Here is an 18456-nt window from a genome sequence, read left to right on the forward strand (position 1 = left end):
TCATACCTGCTCCCTTTCGAGAACTTCGGTGAGCATTACAATTGTGTGGCATTTCCATTCCCACACCATTCGCCAGAAGTCTTCCACAGTGTGAGGAAGAGGTCCTTGTGTTGCAATGAAGTAATCCTTCTGGCGATAGCCCTTCACAGTAAAAAAAATACATGCAACGATTACCTGATGCCTCGGTGATTTCAATTTTTTAACTCCAGGCAACCTAAAAGTGATTCTAGACTAACTAGAAATATCAGAAATATTAGAACAAACTATTCTTTTCAGAAAGCTCCAGAATGAGCCACAAATCCAGAAAACTGTAGTTAGTCCCTTACATACAATGGAAGAAGAGGGAAACCAGTTCAGGAATAGAAAAACACAAGATTTATATTGCATTGCATTGCATTGCATTGCATTGCATTGCATTGCATTGCATTGCATTGCAATCATGAACGAATTCCTATGCCCCACAAATAACCCAGAGATGCATTTTAAATAAAAGAACACATTCTACTAAAAACATGCTGATTCCTGGACCGTCCGCAGGCCGGATTGAGAAGGCAATTGGGTCACATCTGGCCCACAGGCCTCAGGTCGCCTACCCCTGCTCTAACCCCTACACCACACCAGCTGCCATTCATGATCTGAATTCAGGCAATAATCTCAGGTGGCTGCCTCATGTGGGCATGATGAACTGATACTCCACCTGGCCCCCTGGCTGCCAAGTCAGCCCTGAAGAAGCCTTGCATGGTTGTGTTTACTGCTGCCACCCATGTGAGACTTCTGTGAGGCCTCTGAGAACGGGCAAATGGGGTCCTTCAGAGTGAGAGAGGGAGCCAGGTGCTTCTCACCACCCACCTCCTGCGAGACAGACTTTCATGCAAGCCCTGTAGGCGCACGCACACGCACACACACACACACACACACACACACACACACACACACACACACAAGAGAGAAAAAGCCAATGGACAATCCACCAGGTGTCTGAAAATGTAATTAGGTGGCACTGGAAAGACTGTGGGAATTTAACCGGGTTCATTAACTGACTTATTAAGCTTCCCTTGAGGACTGTATTAAAGTATTAGAAAATAAAATAAAAATCTAAGGGTCAAGAGAAAAAAGATGGCAGTGTGTATATAGAGATGAACCCTACGACTGAGACCATGAAGGAGTAAATACTGTTCAGGCAGCTGAACTGTATTTGGAAGAAGTGGAGAAGAGGAAAATTCTTATTTGATAGCTAGAAAATGCTTCGCTGCAGGTGGGGACCTCAATTTCTGTTTTCTCTTAAGGAACAAGGAGAGCAGGGAGGTTTGTCTCTCTCTGTTGACATTTTAAGTGCAAAGCCATACTTTTTATGATGTTGATAATTTGATTCTTTTTGAAAATTCTCAAGTTACTCTTCAATATAGCTCATGTGGTAATGATAAAGGCACATGTGCAACCATGTTGCCTGCTAGTCGAAAACAAAGTTGACTGCTGAAAAGACTTGTAAAAATCAGTACTACACATATTCCACATACACAGAAACACTTACGTCTATGAAGGAAGCATTGATATAATCCGTATACTCCTGACCTCTTTTCATTGAAAGAATCACTCTGTTAAAGTCATCTAAAATACAAAAACACCACATATTAGGTTTCTTAGAATACTTAGCATTTTATAGTCAATAATACAATAAAGATATGAAGCTTCAGGCTTTCGTAGAATCAAGTTTACGATATATCTTTGTACTTCAGCCTAGCAGTGCCACCTGCTGTTGAATGTGTAACATAACCGTACACTACTAATTTGGATAAATACAAGTATTTCGGTTTTTACAAAGAGGAAAATTAGTATCTTACATGGGATGATTTGGATAACTCTGGCTTTCTTCATATTTGCGGGCAGATTACCAGTTCTCATGTTTTCTTTCATTATTCGAACATTTGTTAATTTCTACAGCAAAAAGAGAAATTGGGCTAGGACTTTGTAGATTACTGTATAAAAACACAGAATACCAAAAATGGCTAACAGGTACACATCAAAATTTCATGATATTCTGTTCCTTTTAGAGATTTCTAGTTGATTCACCTGATCCCAAACCACATAAACCTTCACCTGTGTTCTTTTATGTTACACCTATATGGAAAGCAATTTTTTAAAACCTGGAAACTAAGACACACTGCTTTTGTTTTCTGCAGGCAAGGTATGTAGCTAGAAAGAGTGATATGTACAGTTCAATTTCTAGTAGCTTGTATGTATTACTTGTTTCTAGGTTAGATTACTGCAATGTGTTATACATGGGGCTGCCTCTGAAGACAGTTTGGAAACTTCAGCTGATGTAAAATTCAGTTGCCAAGTTCTCACTGGGGCAAGACAAGCTGAGCATATAGCGCTAATCCTTGCCCAACAGCACTTGCTGCCAATTGGTTTCTAGGCCCATTTTAAAATGTTGGTGCTGACCTATGAAGCCTTAAGCGGCTCAGGACCTCAGGACCTTAAGGACCGCCTCTCCCTATATGGACCTACCCAGCCCCTGTGTTTGGAGGGCCTTTTCTTTGTCCCTCCCCTCCCCAAAAGGTTCAGAGGCTCACAACATGAGAACAGGCCTTTTTTGTGGTGGCTCCCCATTTGTGAAAAGCTCTCCCCAGAGAGGCTTGCTTGGTGCCATCGTTACATGTCTTTAGGTACCAGGCAAAAACATTCCTCTTTAACCCAAGCCTTTGGCCATTAAATATTCTATGGCTTTTTATATGTGGAGAGACTGTTATTATGATTTTTCTGTGGTTTTTTATTTTTTTTAAATATGCTATGTAAGTTATCTTTTTAATATTGTACATTGCCCTGGGATCTATGGATAAAGCGTGGTATATTAAATTTAAGTAAAGTAAGTTAAAAAAATAAAGGTAGTATGTACATATTAAACAATAAGTATTACACACAGAATCATAGAATTGTAAAGTTGGAAGAGATCCTGTGGGTCATCTAGTCCAACCTCCTGCAATACAGGAAAGCTGAACATTGATGTTATACCGCAAATGTATGTATGAATGTAACATTAAAAAACTTCCAAAAGTAGAAGGGACAATTACTTTTGTTCATATTTGCAAATTCAGCAGATCTCAAAATGCAAAAGAATGGTTTGAGATACAGTTAAGTCGAGAAAGTATAACTGGTGTTAGCCTTAAAACTTTACTTCACTATATTCATAACTCCAGACATATTATATATGCTATGCATAATATGACTGTTATCACCAAATTCTAATTCAGGTGAAGTTTCTTTATCTAAAAAATACCCAACCCAATACTCTAAGATGATTAACCTTTTAAAAATCAGAGTAAGAAACTATTTCTTTTAAGTGTGAGCCTGAAATCTTTGTAAAATTTTATTTAATACTTACTTTAAACTCTTCTTCTAGCCCTAGTTTGACAAGATTTGGTGCTGCATTGTGCGATGGCTGCAGGTGCTTTTCTAAGGAGGACACATCTAGTTCTGTGTCACCATAGAGGTAGTATTCAAGTAAGGCTTGATAAATGAAGGAATACTGCATCTGTAAAGAACGTAAGCCATTTTATAAGCCAGGACACTTTAAATATTACTAATCGCATATAATATATGATATGAATAACCTCAAGCTATCTCATACACTTTTATACAGTAGTCAGAAATGTAACTGTTGCCTTTACGAGTGGTAGGTAAAAAACTTACACATACGTTATGATTGAATAAGCCAATAAAATACAGTTTACTGTAAAGGAACAAGTCTAGGCTTATCCCTCTCTCATCCACCGGAGCTTGGAAGGAGCTTGGAAGTTTTCACTTCCATTTTCAATTAACCCAAGCTCAGCATTACATCAAAATCCTAAAATGTGGCTAATATATGGTTTATTGAAACAATCCAGATTCAAAAACCAAGGCTTGGAGATTAATCACAGTTTGTTTGAATTTTGATTAATCATCCTAAGGCAGTTCAACAAAAGTTGAAGTGAAACCTACTATCCCCTTTTTCTGGCCACACAAAAGGCTAGAAAAAGCATGAGCTTGACCTAAGTTTATTCCCATAATGATAAAACGTATCTTATCCATATGTAATAATTCATCCTTATGGCATTTAGGAATTTTGGTGACAAACCACAAACGGTAAAGGAAAGGAAGAATCTTGGTTTCAGCTAGTGATTTGTCTGGAGAGGTAAAACAACATTAAACTACAGAGAAGCTTCATCCTTCAGAATAAATTAACAGCTCACACTCCATAAAAGCATTCTAGAATCACAAAGAGCCATTTAGAACACAAATAATGAATCACACCTTTAAAAAAAGAAAAGAAAACAGAGACTAAATATGGCGAAAAATAAGACCGTGCTAAGGTGCAAGAATTGAAGCTTTTCAGGGCAAGAGGATTAATACAGATGTTTTGTATCTCTGGAACTTAGAAAGTTCTCTTATACTATGTCAGACTAGCCCAGTATTGTTTACATCAGGGGTAGTCAACATGGTGCCGTCCAGATGTCCCTGAACTACAGTACCCATCAGCCTTAGCCAGCATGGCAAATGACCAGGGCTGCAGTCCCAACAACATCCGGAGGGCATTGGCTATCCCTGGTCTACACTAACTAGGAACACCCCACTACCCGTGTATCATAGAGGCCAGGGTGGTGAACCTCCTGCTGTGGGCTGAATTTAAGCCCACAAGGACGTTCCTCAAACCGTGCTCAACCTGCCTCCTACTCGATGTCAAACATGGTCAGGTGAGGGCAGGTAAATGCGTGGCTGCATGACTGACTGCCGCGTGGTGAACTCAGTCACGCAGCCTGTCCCTGCAGAAAGCAGGGCTGGAGTTACCGCCCAGCAGATGGGCTGCCTGATCAACTCTAATGGATTGGGCCATGCACTGAGCTCTTTGTGGGAAACTTCATTGTGCGGCTGATCCCTGGATGGCGAGTTGACCCCTGTGGATTGACTGAGTTCGCTGTGGAGAACTTCCACTATCTGCCTTAATTTCCACTATCCCTGGCCCCACAATTTGTTGCTCTAATTGGCTGCTGCTTTGGCACACTTTTTTAAAAAATAGGTCTTGTCTGCTTTGGAATAATGATGTCATTACATAGATGAACTAGATGCTGGTCTATGACCATAATAAAGATTTGGATTGGATTGGATGTCATCACATAGCCAACCATGATTAGCCAAGTGACAATGTCACTGAGGACAAGCAAAGCTGATTTAGTATTAAAGGAACAGCAGATCAAGACAGGAAAGAAGTACTTCTTTTTTGGTAAGGGAGCACAGGTGAATTCCCAGGGTGCAAACATTTTCCTGCTCCTACTCACAAGTGACAAAAGGTGTAATGTTTTTCATGGGTGAGGGCAGAAAATGTTGGCCAACACCTCCCTCCAATTGGCTGAGTCATTCTGTCATCTTTTAAGCTGAAAAGATTGATAAATTTGACATAAGGTGTATTTTATTTACTTACATCGGTCTGAACCATTTGTTGGCGTTGATTGCGGATTCTTGCCACAAACTCAAAAACGTCAACTTTTTGCTCGACATGCATCATGTCAATCATAGCATCGATTACTATGAATGTGCCTGTACGACCCACACCAGCACTTAAGAAGAAAGGAAACGCAACAGGAATTAGGAGGAAAATGATGAAACATATTGCAGTAACTTTTTTGGACTTGGCAATCCTTCTTCTGAAGTCTTACTCCCAATATTTCTGATTTTCTTTGTCTTCCTTACTTATATTGCAAGCACTATGACAGGTCAGAGCAGACTCTCTCCACTACGTTTAGTGGCAGTATCAACATCTCCTGCATTTAGTTTATTGTGAGACAGGACCCCCTATTTAGGCAATGCTTCCGTCTTAACAACACAGGAGTAGGGATCGCCAAGCAATCCCACCCTCCGTGTTTATGTAAAAAACATGTATGGGTCCTTTGCAAATATGGCTGCATGCTCAAAGGCTTTCTCGCAACCTGGAATAATAACAATAACAATAACAATAATTTATTATTTATACCCTGCCCATCTGGCTGGGCGGCTTCCAAAAAATATTAAAATACTGTAATACATCAAACATTAAAAGCTTCCCTAAACAAGGCTGCCTTCAGATGTCTTCTAAAAGTATGGTAGTTGTTGTTCTCTTTGACATCTGGTGGGAGGGTATTCCACAGGGAGGGTGCCACTACCGAGAAGGCCCTCTGCCTGGTTCCCTGTAACTTGGCTTCTCACAATGAGGGAACCGCCAGAAGGCCCTCAGTGGTGGACCTCAGTATCCGGGTAGAATGATGGGGGTGGAGACGCTCCTTCAGGTATACTGGGCCAAGGCCGTTTAGGGCTTTAAAGGTCAGCACCAACACTTTGAATTGTGCTCGGAAACGTACTGGGAATCCTGCCCAGTTGTGAGACAGTCTTTTTGCAAAGGTCCCAAGGCAACAGGGTTTCATTCTTTGTCCAGGGCTACTTCGCATTGACTCACAGCAAGAAGTCTGAATGAACATAAATAAATCTAAGTTGGGATAGAAACCCAAAGTAGCTCAGATTCAAGTAACCATTGGACCATACCCATAAGTAATATTGAATCTACTTCCTGCTGCTTATGGCCAAATTACATAATGTGGGGTTCACTGTGCCTTTAATTGCAAGTGTGCTGCGATCACACATATTGTAGTACAATTTACAGTGACAAAACGGCTGCGTAGGCAGGGGCTACTGAAACCTCCCTGTTGCTTTCTGCTCTTCCACGTAGAGCCATCCTTCAGCTGCTGTTCTTCTAGCAGCTGGACTCACTTCGGTATCTGTGTGGAAAATTATCCCATGGGATGGGCTAAGGAGGGGAAATCAGGAGGTAAGACAAGGGCTCCCTCCTCCACCCACTCTTTTCACTTTAAGACACACTTTGCACATCCTCAAGTTAACTACTTTAGGATCTTGAACTTGAGACTCACCTTTTATTTTTAACTAGCAACTATGCTGGCCTTATAAAGAGCTAAATACAGTCTTACCTAGGATCCCGAATGCCTTGCGAGTCGAATGTTTTGGCTTCCAAACGCTGCAAACCTGGAAGTGAGTGTTCCGGTTTGTGAACGGTCTTTGGAACCCGAACATCTGACGCGGCTTCCGATTGGCTGCAGGCACTTTCTGCAGCCAATCGGAAGCCGTGCCTTGGTTTCCAAACGTTTTGGAAGTCAAACGGACTTCCAGAACAATTCCGTTCGACTTCTGAGGTAACACTGTATACTGAATTGAATTCTAAAATACCATTTTGACACCAATATGAACATTAGATATAAAAATGTACAGTATTGATTTACTGTGAAATGCTAAAATACTGTCCTAGTGCAGTGTTTCCCAACCTTTTTTGGGCAAAGGCACACTTGTTTCATGAAAAAAATCTCGAGGCACACCACCATTAGAAAATGTTTAAAAAATTAACTCTGCGCCTATATTGACTATATATAAAGTAATTCTCTTTAATAGGAATCAAATAAACACAAAGAAAGTAAATCCTATGAGAAAATCCTATGAGAGAAGAGAGCAAATGTTATTAGAAGCTGGGGAAATATCCATGTAAACGTAACAGATTCAAATACTTAAAAGGAGGTGCTGAGCCCTTGACATATGCCTGTAAAAAGGTTGTTGTTGGCGTTGTTAATTGAATTAGTATTCAGCCTTTCAACCCAAACATCTCCAGGGCAGTAATGTAGCTGGCATGAGTCTGATTTAAATTGTGCTTATACTGTGAATCTAAATTCAATTTCATTTATAATGAATTGATTTATTATTTATTAAAGTATTTAGGCTGCCTTTCGGGATAAAGAAATACCCACAGAGTGGTTTGCAATGCAATGCATTGCAATAAATAAAATAAAATAAAATAAAATAAAATCTATTTAAAGCTCCACAAAGGTTATGTGGGACACTGTTCAAACTCTTTGTGATTAGGATTTCAATAATTTCCTGATAGTCCAGTTCTCTGTATTTCCCAGGTGATCCTTATTTCACCTGGCCTTGGCTTTCCTTGTGCTGACTATCCATTTTCTTTCATAGTATGGGAAGAGACTGTCCGCCCAAACAAGCCCAACTGCTGCCTGCTTTACAGAACCTCCTGGATGACTACGGATTTGTGTCACTGCCCATTTCCATGAAAGATTTATTCATGCATTTTGCACAATGCCACAATCCCACATGCAACTTTTAAAAAGGATAATAAAGGATGATCTGCATGACTGCCTTGGCAAGCGCAATACCTGCCAGGCTCAACGGCCGGTCTCGCGCTGCCGCTTCCCGCGCTCTCAAGGACCCGGGAGGAGGAAGGCGTGAAGGGAATCCCGAAGGCGCGAAAACATCGCGCATGCGCAGGCCTTCCGCCTGCGACAGCCCAGTAGGCCGGCCGAAGCGAGCGGCGATGGGATGTGGGAGCTCGCTCGCTCGCCGCCCCGCGTGTGCCTATGTGGGGCACGTTACAGCCCCGTGACGTCAGCGCCACGCAGGCAGCCAGGCAGGCAGACGGCGAGAGCCCCGCGCTGGGCGGCCTCTCCTCGCCGCCGCCGCCCCGCCTCTCGCCGCCCGACTCGCCCGCCTCCCTCCCACGGCACACCAGGCAACGTCTCGCGGCACACTAGTGTGCCGCTGAACACCGGTTGGGAAACACTGGCCTAGTGTTTAATAGCACAACCACTAGAGGGAGCATGGTTGCTTCTGATTAATGATAACTCAAATGATTTTCAGCCTTCCTTTCAGAGGAAAAGGGCCTGGCATCCTGTGCTAGGCATAAATGTTCCTCTGGTATCCTATTATTTTATTTCGGTTTGTTGTTCTTGTGATGTCATATTCCAGCTTTCTAAATCATAACTTATTTCCTTAGACCCTTTCCCATTTATTATATATACACACAAAAAAGTTTATCAGCGATACCACTTCTTCTAAGCATCCTGGTACAAGTTGTACAAAGAGCATTTTTATATTTTGATTGGGCGTTGATTACTTTCAAGTGTGTTTTAAGAATGCATGAATCACCCATGCTTCCTCCTCCATCAGACTCAAACTGCCTTCCCCTACCTCCTTCATGGTACTGGTAGCTACATAGACTGCTAAGAATACAACTACATTACTACAAAGAGCTTGTTCCTTTTCCTGTTCCATCGCTATCCTTTTTCACTTCTGTGCCATATCTAAGCTTGCGGCAGTGACTGTATTGTTTTCTTAACCTAGAAAACTGCTGGTACTTTATGAATATATTTATGCTGATAGTAAAGTTTTGAACGATGGGCTATTTTTAAAATTGTAAAAAAGATTCCTGAAGGGAGATTTGCACAAGCTTATCTTGGCATAAGTCACAACAAATGGTCCGTCTCTCAAAATGGAAAAGGGGACAAATTAATCCCTGCTGATGAATAACTAAGGAGAAACCTTTGCTTTTTTTTCACAGGTGATACAATACGGATAATAATCATCATCAAGAAGAAGCCAGTTTCCTGATACTAGTTCTGATGTTGGCTTGTTCTGCTTTTTCTCAGAGACCCTAGTAGGAAAAGCCCACATTAAGGAGACACTTGTTGCTTAAGCACGCAAAAATTGATTTTGCCCACTTCCTGTTAGGCCACCCCAAGGTAAGTTTTCATGGGTATGTGTGTGTACCTGCATATTTATACATACACATACCTGCAGTGAACCACAATTGGTCCAGCATGTGCAGGATTCAATGATTTTACTTTCTTTAGGAATTTGAGCATTCCAATAGGTGTGAAAGGCACTCCAAAATCAGGCCAGCTGGTGAAATGAAGCTGTGTCACAAGCCTGGGAGCTTTGCAGCCATCAGAAACCTGCTAGAGAGCCAGAAACAGAATATGAGTATGACCATTGATTTCTTTGGCTAAAATCAGCAAACAATCCAGTTAGTGTGACCGATCCCTCCCTCTTCAGACATCAGCAATAGCAGCCTAGACTAAGAATTAATTTAAAATGTTCAGTATATAAAGAGAATTACAGAGTCACTCAGCTGCCAGCAAAAAGCATAGAAACTGCAAGTCATAAGCATATTCCATGACCTTGCATGTTGTGCTCACTTAGAACTTAGTATTCATGCACCCACATTTCCCCTTCTTTCAGCAAGAGTTATTGTGGGGACACCTTAACCTGTAAGCACCCCTGGCCTGAGACTGGCAAGTGGATGGGGAACGATTTACCCCAATTGGAGCTAGAGACACTTCGCTCCCAAAAGAAGCTTCAGAGAACAGAGAGCTACTAGAGCCTTCGGTGTTTAATGGCAACATGAAAACAAAAACTACATGCAGAATGCCAAATGAAATCTCACTTCGGGCACAGTTTAATAAAATGTAAGTATTGAGTAGAGCTAAGTTTTCATCTGACAAAAACAGTTTTCACTCAACAAAAACAGACAATTCCAAGTACGTATTTTAGAGGTTAAAAATAGATCAGGAATGTTTTCCAGTTATGAGAAATATTAAATGGGGTCTATAACTTACTGACTGAATACAAAACTTCCGAATAGTATAATCCACAAGAACTATACAGTCCTCCACAGAAACTCGGATGTTTCCATAAGTCCAGCATCCCTGATCAGGCCAGTACTGGAAACACTTGTCCTGTGCAAATGTAAAGAACACACACAGTCACTTCAAGCTGCAATATATGCCCCTCAAATAACTGAGCTGTACTATAAAGCTGTACAATTATTTTGAGTCTATTTAAAGTATGCTTTTTAAAATTCTAAAACTGAAACTGACACCGCCTAACTATATTAATAGTGAGTTATGAAATATAATAGGACCAAAAATTCATTAAGGTATGACTTCACCCCCCTATGATTTCTAAAAGCCCGTTTCTCCAGGTTGCAGGATGCAATAATTTCAATCCAGAGCCATTTGTAGCCAATGGTTACATGACATTCTTTTAAAAATCTATACTGCATACAATGAGAGAATTGTTGAGAACTCTGTCAACATTTCTCTATGAATGCCAGGAGAGGTCATCCTTGAGCAATAAAAGTTGCATGCTTCTCAGTGACCGAGATATATTTATTTTGTTAGCATCTGTATTGGAATTGCCTTTAGATGTTTTTCTTGTCTTACTGCTTGGGTTTGCCACCTTGGGCTCTTTGGGAGGAAGAGTGGGATATAAATTTAAAAATTATTACTATTATAATTTTCTGCTTTCCAAACACACCTTATTCACTTTTAATTAGCTACCTAAAAAGCACAACAGGAAATGAATATGCACACGAATACGCTCCAGCCATCATCTTCTACCCTGCTGCAGATGTGCTGGGAAATTTCATATTGTATTTTATGAAATCAGTTTTATTCTAGGAACTAGTAATTGGGCTGGAAGGTAAGCTGGAGCCTGAAAGTCCATCTAGCATTCCAGGAAAGATAACGAAATTTGGCAGTGGATTAGGGAAGAGAAAAATGCAGTCAAACAATTCTCAGCCATTCCTGCCCCCCACAACACATGGCTACTAGTCATAATAACTATGCTGTGCCCACAACACTGGAGGCAGTAATGTTTCTGAATACCAGTTGCTGGAAATTGCAGGAGGGAAGAGTGTTCTTGCGTTCAAGTCCTGCTTGAAGGTTTCCCACAGGCATCTGACTGGCCACTGTGGGAACAGGATGCTAGATGGGCCATTGGCCTGATCCAGCAGCCTCTTCTTGACTTCTTACACAAATTACTATCTTAAAAGACGTTTTCCTAACCCTATGCAAGTGTATATTCCCAGGTGGAAAATAGATGCAGAATAAATAATACATATTTTCCTACCAATGAAAACTATGTGCAGTGGACGCTCGGGTTGTGAATGTGATCTGTGCGGGATGCACGTTTGCAACCCGCAGTGACGCGTCTGCGCACGCGAGTTGCAATTCGGAGCTTCTGCGCATGCGCAAAGCGTGAATTAGCACTTCTGCACATGCGCGACCACTGAAACCCAGAAGTAACCCGTTTCAGTGCTTCTGGGTTTCGGCGGTCTGCAACCCGAAAAAACGCAACTTGAAGCGTCTGTAACCCGAGGTATGACTGTATCTCTAAAGGTAATTCACAACTGCCATAAACCAGGGCTAAAGCCCGAACATTCACATTTGACTGAAAACATGATTCAGAAATGACACACAGACACCATTAAGTTTCTCAGTTAGTCACCAATTATTTGCTCAGAAGTAAAGAAAGTTTAGTTAAGCCAGCATGCTGCAGCGATTGTGTCAGAAACCCCAGACTTATTAAAAAACTCGGAACAGGAAGTGGTAACATTAGTAACAGTCTTGTGAGTTATGGGAAAACTCCAAACAGTATGAGGGGAAATATTTTCAAAATGTGTCCTACCTCTTTTCTCTCTTTCACATTTGTTAACATGACAATAGTTGCAGACTTTTGTTCCCATATCATCCTCCAGAAATCATTTACAGTGTCTTGTTTAGGGCCTACACATACAACACAGCTATTTAATCAAAAACTATGATGACCACAAACAATACTACTGTACTGTTAAAAAGGAAAAGGGTAAAAATATTTATTTCCTTTATTTAAAAATATCTCATCGATAATAATGTTCAAAGCAGTTCACAAGATTTAAAACCAACCAAATAATTCCACAATAAATACTAAAGCAGTAGCAATGCTGCCCAGAAGCAAAATTGTCAAACAAAAGCCCAGGCAAATAAATCTGTCTTCATCTAGCACCTAAATAATGCTAGCATATGTGTCATGCATACAAATGTAGACAGGCTATCCAAAGAGGCAGCAAAGGTCCTGTCTAATCTCAGAAGATAGGGCACTCAGTGTAGGGCCTCCAAATATGATGTAATGGGTAACTTCATAGAGGACAAGGCTGCACTTTCATTAGATGGAAATGGTCTGATAACAAATCCATGTGCTTCCCATATTTACTGTATGTTTAAAGCGGAGCTATGCATCTTAATGCAGCTTATTAAAAAATAGCATTTCTCACAAAATAGAGATATTACATAAGAGGAATGATGTCATTGTGACCATGCTATCTTTCATTGTCCAAAATCTCCCTTTCATTTTGACTTGGGGTGCTTCTAGATGGCAACTTCTCACACAACTGGAGCACCAGCAGGAGATGGGCGGAGACGGGACAAGGCAGGGACTTTGTAGAAGATGTAATTCCTCATGTGGAAGGTTGGCAAAGTGGTGGTTAATTTCTCACTACTGTTGCCTGGCTGCTCACACCTTTTCCCGATGTGCTATATAGGGCTCAGCCTTGGGCCTGGCTGCCTGTTGATGTAATTTGGAGAAATGGATGAAATTGCACTAAGTGCTTAGTCCATGTCTTGAGCAGCCCATCCTTCAAGTCTGGGTTCTGAGTTCTGAGTTAGCATGCCAGCTGCAATGGATGGCATAGAAACAGTCCAAGGCTAAATGCCTGGAGCAGGGCTACTCACCTACCCTCCCTTTTCTCTAAGGAATGTGTGAACATGCAGAGTGGGGTATAAAGCCAAAGCTGTATTCAAAAAGCTCTTTAAAATCTGACTGCCTAAGCATAAGGGTAAATTCTGAAGAACACATTTGCTGAAATTGCTTTGTACATGCAGATGTTTAAAGCAAAACATTTAAAAAGAGAAATGGATGAAATACAGTGGTACCCCGCAAGACGAACGCCTCGCAAGACGGAAAACCCGCTAGACGAAAGGGTTTTCCGTTTTGGAGGCGCTTCGCAAAACGAATTTCCCTATGGGCTTGCTTCGCAAGACGAAAGCCCATAGGGAAATCTCCAGGGACCTCTTTTAAATGCTAGCGGTGGGGAGCAAAGCCTTCCCCCCCCTTCAGAAGAGGTCCAGGAAGGCTGGCGGGGGCCGAAAGGCTTTGCTCCCCAGCGCCAGCATTTTAAAAGCAGTCCGGGATAGCAGGGAAGCGCTTCCCGCTATCCCGGACGGCTTTTGAAGGCAGGAGAGGCATGCCGGCAAGTCTCCGCCAGCAGCGGCACCGCTGCCGCTGTTGGCGGAGCACTCCGCGAAGCCTGCGCGGGCTAATGTCAGCGCGCGCAGGCTTCGGCATGCGGGCAAGTCTCCGCCAGCAGCGGCAGCGGTGCCGCTGCCAGCGGAGCGCTCCGCAAAGCCTGCACGCGCTGACATTAGCGCGCGCAGGCTTCCGCCTGCGGGCAAGTCTCCGCCAGCAGCGGCAGCGGTGCCGCTGCTGGCGGAGCGCTCCGCAAAGCCTGCGCGCGCTAATGTCAGCGCGCGCAGGCTTCGGCATGCCGGCAGAGGTCCGCGAAGCCTTGGCCGGACAGCTTTTGAAGGCAGGCGGGGGGAGCAAAGACTTTCGCCCCCGCCAGCCTTCAGAAGAGGTCCAGGACCTCTTCTGAAGGCTTGCGGGGGGCAAAAGTCTTTGTCCCCCCTGCCTGCCTTCCCAGGGGCTTTTAAATCGCCCCGGACAGCGGAGAAGTCCTCCGCTGTCCCGGGGCGATTTTAAAATGCCGCCCGCCAGCATTTTAAGATCGCCCCGGACAGCGGAGAAGTCCTCCGCTGTCCCGGGGTTTTTTAAAATGCTGGGGGTGGGAAGAAAAGCCCTTGTCCCCCCCCCCCAGCCTTCAGAAGAGGTCCGGGGACAGACTGTCCCCGGACCTGGTCTGAAGTCGGTTTCCCTAGGAACGCATTAATTGATTTTCAATGCATTCCTATGGGAAACCGTGCATCGCAAGACGAAAAAACCGCAAGACGAAGAGAATTGCGGAACGAATTAATTTCGTCTTGCGAGGCACCACTGTAATGGAGATACCTTGAGCTGCTATAAATTTATTCTTTTCCTTGTAGCCCTGGAGGGGAAAAAATGTACACAGTTGTCTTTTAAACTTACGCTCTTACAATATGAATTTCAAAACTGTCAATGTGCTGCTTGCTTAACAAATTTAAAAAGTAATTTAAAAAGAAATCTATTCACTTACATCTATATATGAAGCATTGATGTAATCTGAACACTGAAGTCCACCTATTTGCGTTAAAACTACCCTGGAATGGTCGTCTGTAAAGAACAAACATACACAATTAGAAGCTCCTTTGGCAAATATAGATACAGTGCTGACAACCTTCTGAAACACATTGTTTTCTTCTCAGCAACAAAACAAACTCTAAAAACATTATTCTGCCTGATGAATACCTTAAGCCAATAGCGACACCATTTGATTTATTAAATTTGTATACCACCCTTCATCCGAGTATCCCAGGACAGTTCACAACACAAAAATGCAAAATGAGAATACATAATAAACACAAAACAAAACAAAAACCATTAATGAGACCATGAAACAAAATCAAATTTACTGATGAATTCTACTTCAGCAGTTTTACTCCGCGGTCCACTTTTAAAGTTCCTTTCTCAAAGAATATTAACATTAAGTTTTCATCTAAGACTAAAATACCATCTCACTGTTTCGGAATGCAGCCATTTCTATTGTCAAATATTTGTCCATTTATAATTTTCATGTAGAGACTGACCTGTTTGTCTTACGCAGACAGAAGAAGGGCAGGTTAGAAGTGATACTTGTCCGGGATCAGCATATGAACAGCCTTAATATGGCTGATGCTATTACTGTTGCCTCCAGCAGCAACCAGCTAAAACCATGCCAATGTATCATCAGTGATGTACAGCCATCCTAAACAATTATATTTCTCTCTCACAGGCCTGGGGTGACAGGCCTTCCCTTGTTTACATTCAGCCCCTCGTGTAAAAAGGTGACCCAGCCTAACGGAGAGACAGAAGCCCTGGGACAGGGCACTGCTACAAACCCTGATACCAGCTCTGTCCCCAAATGCACTCAGGCAAAACTGTTACAGGACCTAATGGCATCAGATAAACACCAACAGGAACTCATTCATTCATGTGCAGTCACCCTATTCTCTTGACTGTAATTTATTTTAAATTGATTTTAATATTGTACTTTTAAATTGCTGCAGGTCATCTGAGGCCTTATGATGAAGGGCAAGAAAGAAATCAAAGCAACGATTGTCATCCTGGTATCACCTACCAACAAGGACAAAGCTGAAGGAGAACTCAGGAAGTTTGAGTCCATTTATTTAGACCATAATCAAACCATAATGGTTACCTCCCCAGTTATATATGTTTAGCAAAGGTTAGAAAAAACCATGTTATCAGTGTTGTGAATTGTCAATGTGATTATCTTAAATATACAGAGCCCACCCATGATGGGGGTGAAGAGTCCACCTCAGGTGGCAGAAGTGCAAGAGCTCCGTCCGCCTGCTTGTGCCGCCAATAGGGAGGTGTTCTGGCATGTGACATTGCCAAGCAAGTGGCAACACTTTGAGGAGTGCCCTGGCTTCCACCAAGTTTGGTGAGAGGTGGGAGTGGTGATGGCGGAAGTGGAGGAGGGGGAGAGGAGGCAATTCCTGTTTTGCCTCAGGTAGCAAAATGGGACAGGTCTCCACTGTAAATACGTTTAAGCTTAACACACAACAGTCACTGTACATCTTGGTCATTTGGCCGAAATGTTTACTATTTTTCACTTTATCCATGCGCATTTGTATCTGCCAACTGAGAATAGTACCAATGCATGGATCTGTTGAAGGAGACTCTAGTCGATAAAAGCTAGGGCTAAAGCTTGTAGCCTTTAGATGCCACAATACAGTTGTTTCTTTCTGCAACAAATTAAGATGGGTACTTGCATGGAAAACACTATTACTTTAATAAGAATTTGGTCCTTCCTAATATAAACCTTATTATTTATAATAAATCAACAAATCATTAATACTTACAAGGTAGTATGTTGGGATATCTGTTCTTTTCTCTGTTTTCCTCTTTATTTGCCATCTCAAGTGTTCCTTGCATATATCCAGGAGGTAATGACTACAGGAAAAATATGTAGTGTCAGTTCAAAACAGCATACTATAGTGAGTAGTTACATAGAGGAGATGGTTTAAGTAAAACAGTTGTATCCCATGGAGCTCAATAATGCCCACATGAAAAGGTTAACAAAATTCTTTGAATCCATCAACCCCAGGAATAAGTTCCAGTTTCAAAGAAAGATGTGTGTTTGTTGTTTGCACTGGCAACTTGAAATAACAATCTCAAAATGACTCATGTAGTGACCATGCCATTAAGAACTGAAGCATAAACATTGAAAATGAACGAGATTATCGAGTATGGATGAAGGACTCAAAATCCCAGTCATGTGAATCCAAAATAAGAAGTTCAAAATATGCAAGGCAATAGGACAATCAAAGTGTGTGTGTGATGTGATTAACTTAATGTGCTATGTTTTTAGAAATCTATTTCAATCCACATATAAATGCTCATTAGAAACTATAATGACTATAAACTTTTAAAGTTTTTAAAGAAGATATGTCTGCATAGAAATCCAGGTTCCAAATCCACACCAGGACCTTGTGCTTGTAATTTGTGGAAGAAAACTTGCACTCACTTACAATTTAAGTGACACATGTAGTTTGCGCCTTAGACATGCCCATCAAATACATAACATACCATCTGACCATCAACGCCAGAAGGCAGCGTTGATATTCACTAGGTTCATGTCCCAATCAATTAGGGCAGAAATGCACCTGGAGGCATGCTTCTATGAACAGATTTCCAGCTGCACTGGAAAGTGTGCACACCTGTACCACAATATATCCTTGGAGTCAAATCATTCAATCCTAGTAGGAATAAATACACTCTCTCTCAAGCCAGTAGTAACATGCAACACCTTGTTATACATCACTCTATCCGGACCAGGACTTCCGTGTTTTAAAATAGGGTTTCATGTAGTTTGCATTACTACATTTAAAATAGGTACATTGGTACATTCTTCCATTTTGGAGGCAGGGTAAATTACCATTAGAAAGTAATAAACATAATTAGTGAAGGAGAAGTTTTTTTTACTATGAAATCACCTAATATATTTAGGAGATCCACACTGTGCCAAGGCATCAGGATGTATTTAATTATTATTATTTATGATTTATTTATTTATAGACATGCAAAGATAAAACATTTAATTGACAGAGATGCACTATTACTTTTAAAAAGGCACATTTTAAGCATATAATCATAATAAAAACTGCTGACATGCAATCCTGACAATTATAGCCTCCTCCTATATTATAGCACTGCTGCATAACAGAGACGGTTTAATTGGCATTTGCTTTTTCACTTAGATGAACTCAAATCTAAACTAATGCTGTTCCTTCATTGCCATGGCTGCATCTATGAGACCTGATGTAAGGAGTAAGTTCAGCTTCACAGAACTGTTCATATGAGGTCAGAGAGCAAACCCAACATAGTATGTTCCTTTCTGCTAGTGAGCGAGCAGCCAGGAAAAAGAAAGCCTTGCTGTATGCAACCACAATGTAGCAGGAAACGAAAGAGCAAGCCTGCTTTACTGAACGAGGTGAGGATCGTATTTACAAGAAACCTTCAGCACCATTAAAAGCAGATATTTAGGGACTACTGCTAATAGGGAGCCAGAACTTGGGGGAAAGGTTC

General features: G+C 41.7%; 1 protein-coding gene across 6 annotated transcripts in view; it reads right to left on the reverse strand.

Annotated features, from left to right (window-relative positions):
• The window catches only part of LOC308578269 (receptor-type tyrosine-protein phosphatase epsilon-like), a 59064-nt gene that overhangs the window by 6149 nt on the left and 34459 nt on the right, over positions 1 to 18456 (reverse strand). For 4 of the 6 annotated variants that reach the window (XM_081178519.1, XM_081178521.1, XM_081178523.1 and 1 more), the window contains 11 exons: positions 16731 to 16821; positions 14906 to 14982; positions 14740 to 14776; positions 12325 to 12422; positions 10473 to 10592; positions 9649 to 9812; positions 5456 to 5591; positions 3383 to 3532; positions 1842 to 1935; positions 1532 to 1608; positions 7 to 141 (listed from right to left, as the gene is read on the reverse strand). In XM_081178519.1, the coding sequence (XP_081034645.1) occupies positions 7 to 141; positions 1532 to 1608; positions 1842 to 1935; positions 3383 to 3532; positions 5456 to 5591; positions 9649 to 9812; positions 10473 to 10592; positions 12325 to 12422; positions 14740 to 14776; positions 14906 to 14982; positions 16731 to 16821 (1179 nt within the window). The remainder of the gene's footprint in view (positions 1 to 6; positions 142 to 1531; positions 1609 to 1841; positions 1936 to 3382; positions 3533 to 5455; positions 5592 to 9648; positions 9813 to 10472; positions 10593 to 12324; positions 12423 to 14739; positions 14777 to 14905; positions 14983 to 16730; positions 16822 to 18456) is intronic. The other 2 variants (XM_081178520.1, XM_081178518.1) reach the window with 1 other exon arrangement.

Source organism: Podarcis bocagei (genome assembly GCF_964188305.1).
Source record: "Podarcis bocagei genome assembly, chromosome: W".
NCBI lineage: Eukaryota > Metazoa > Chordata > Lepidosauria > Squamata > Lacertidae > Podarcis > Podarcis bocagei.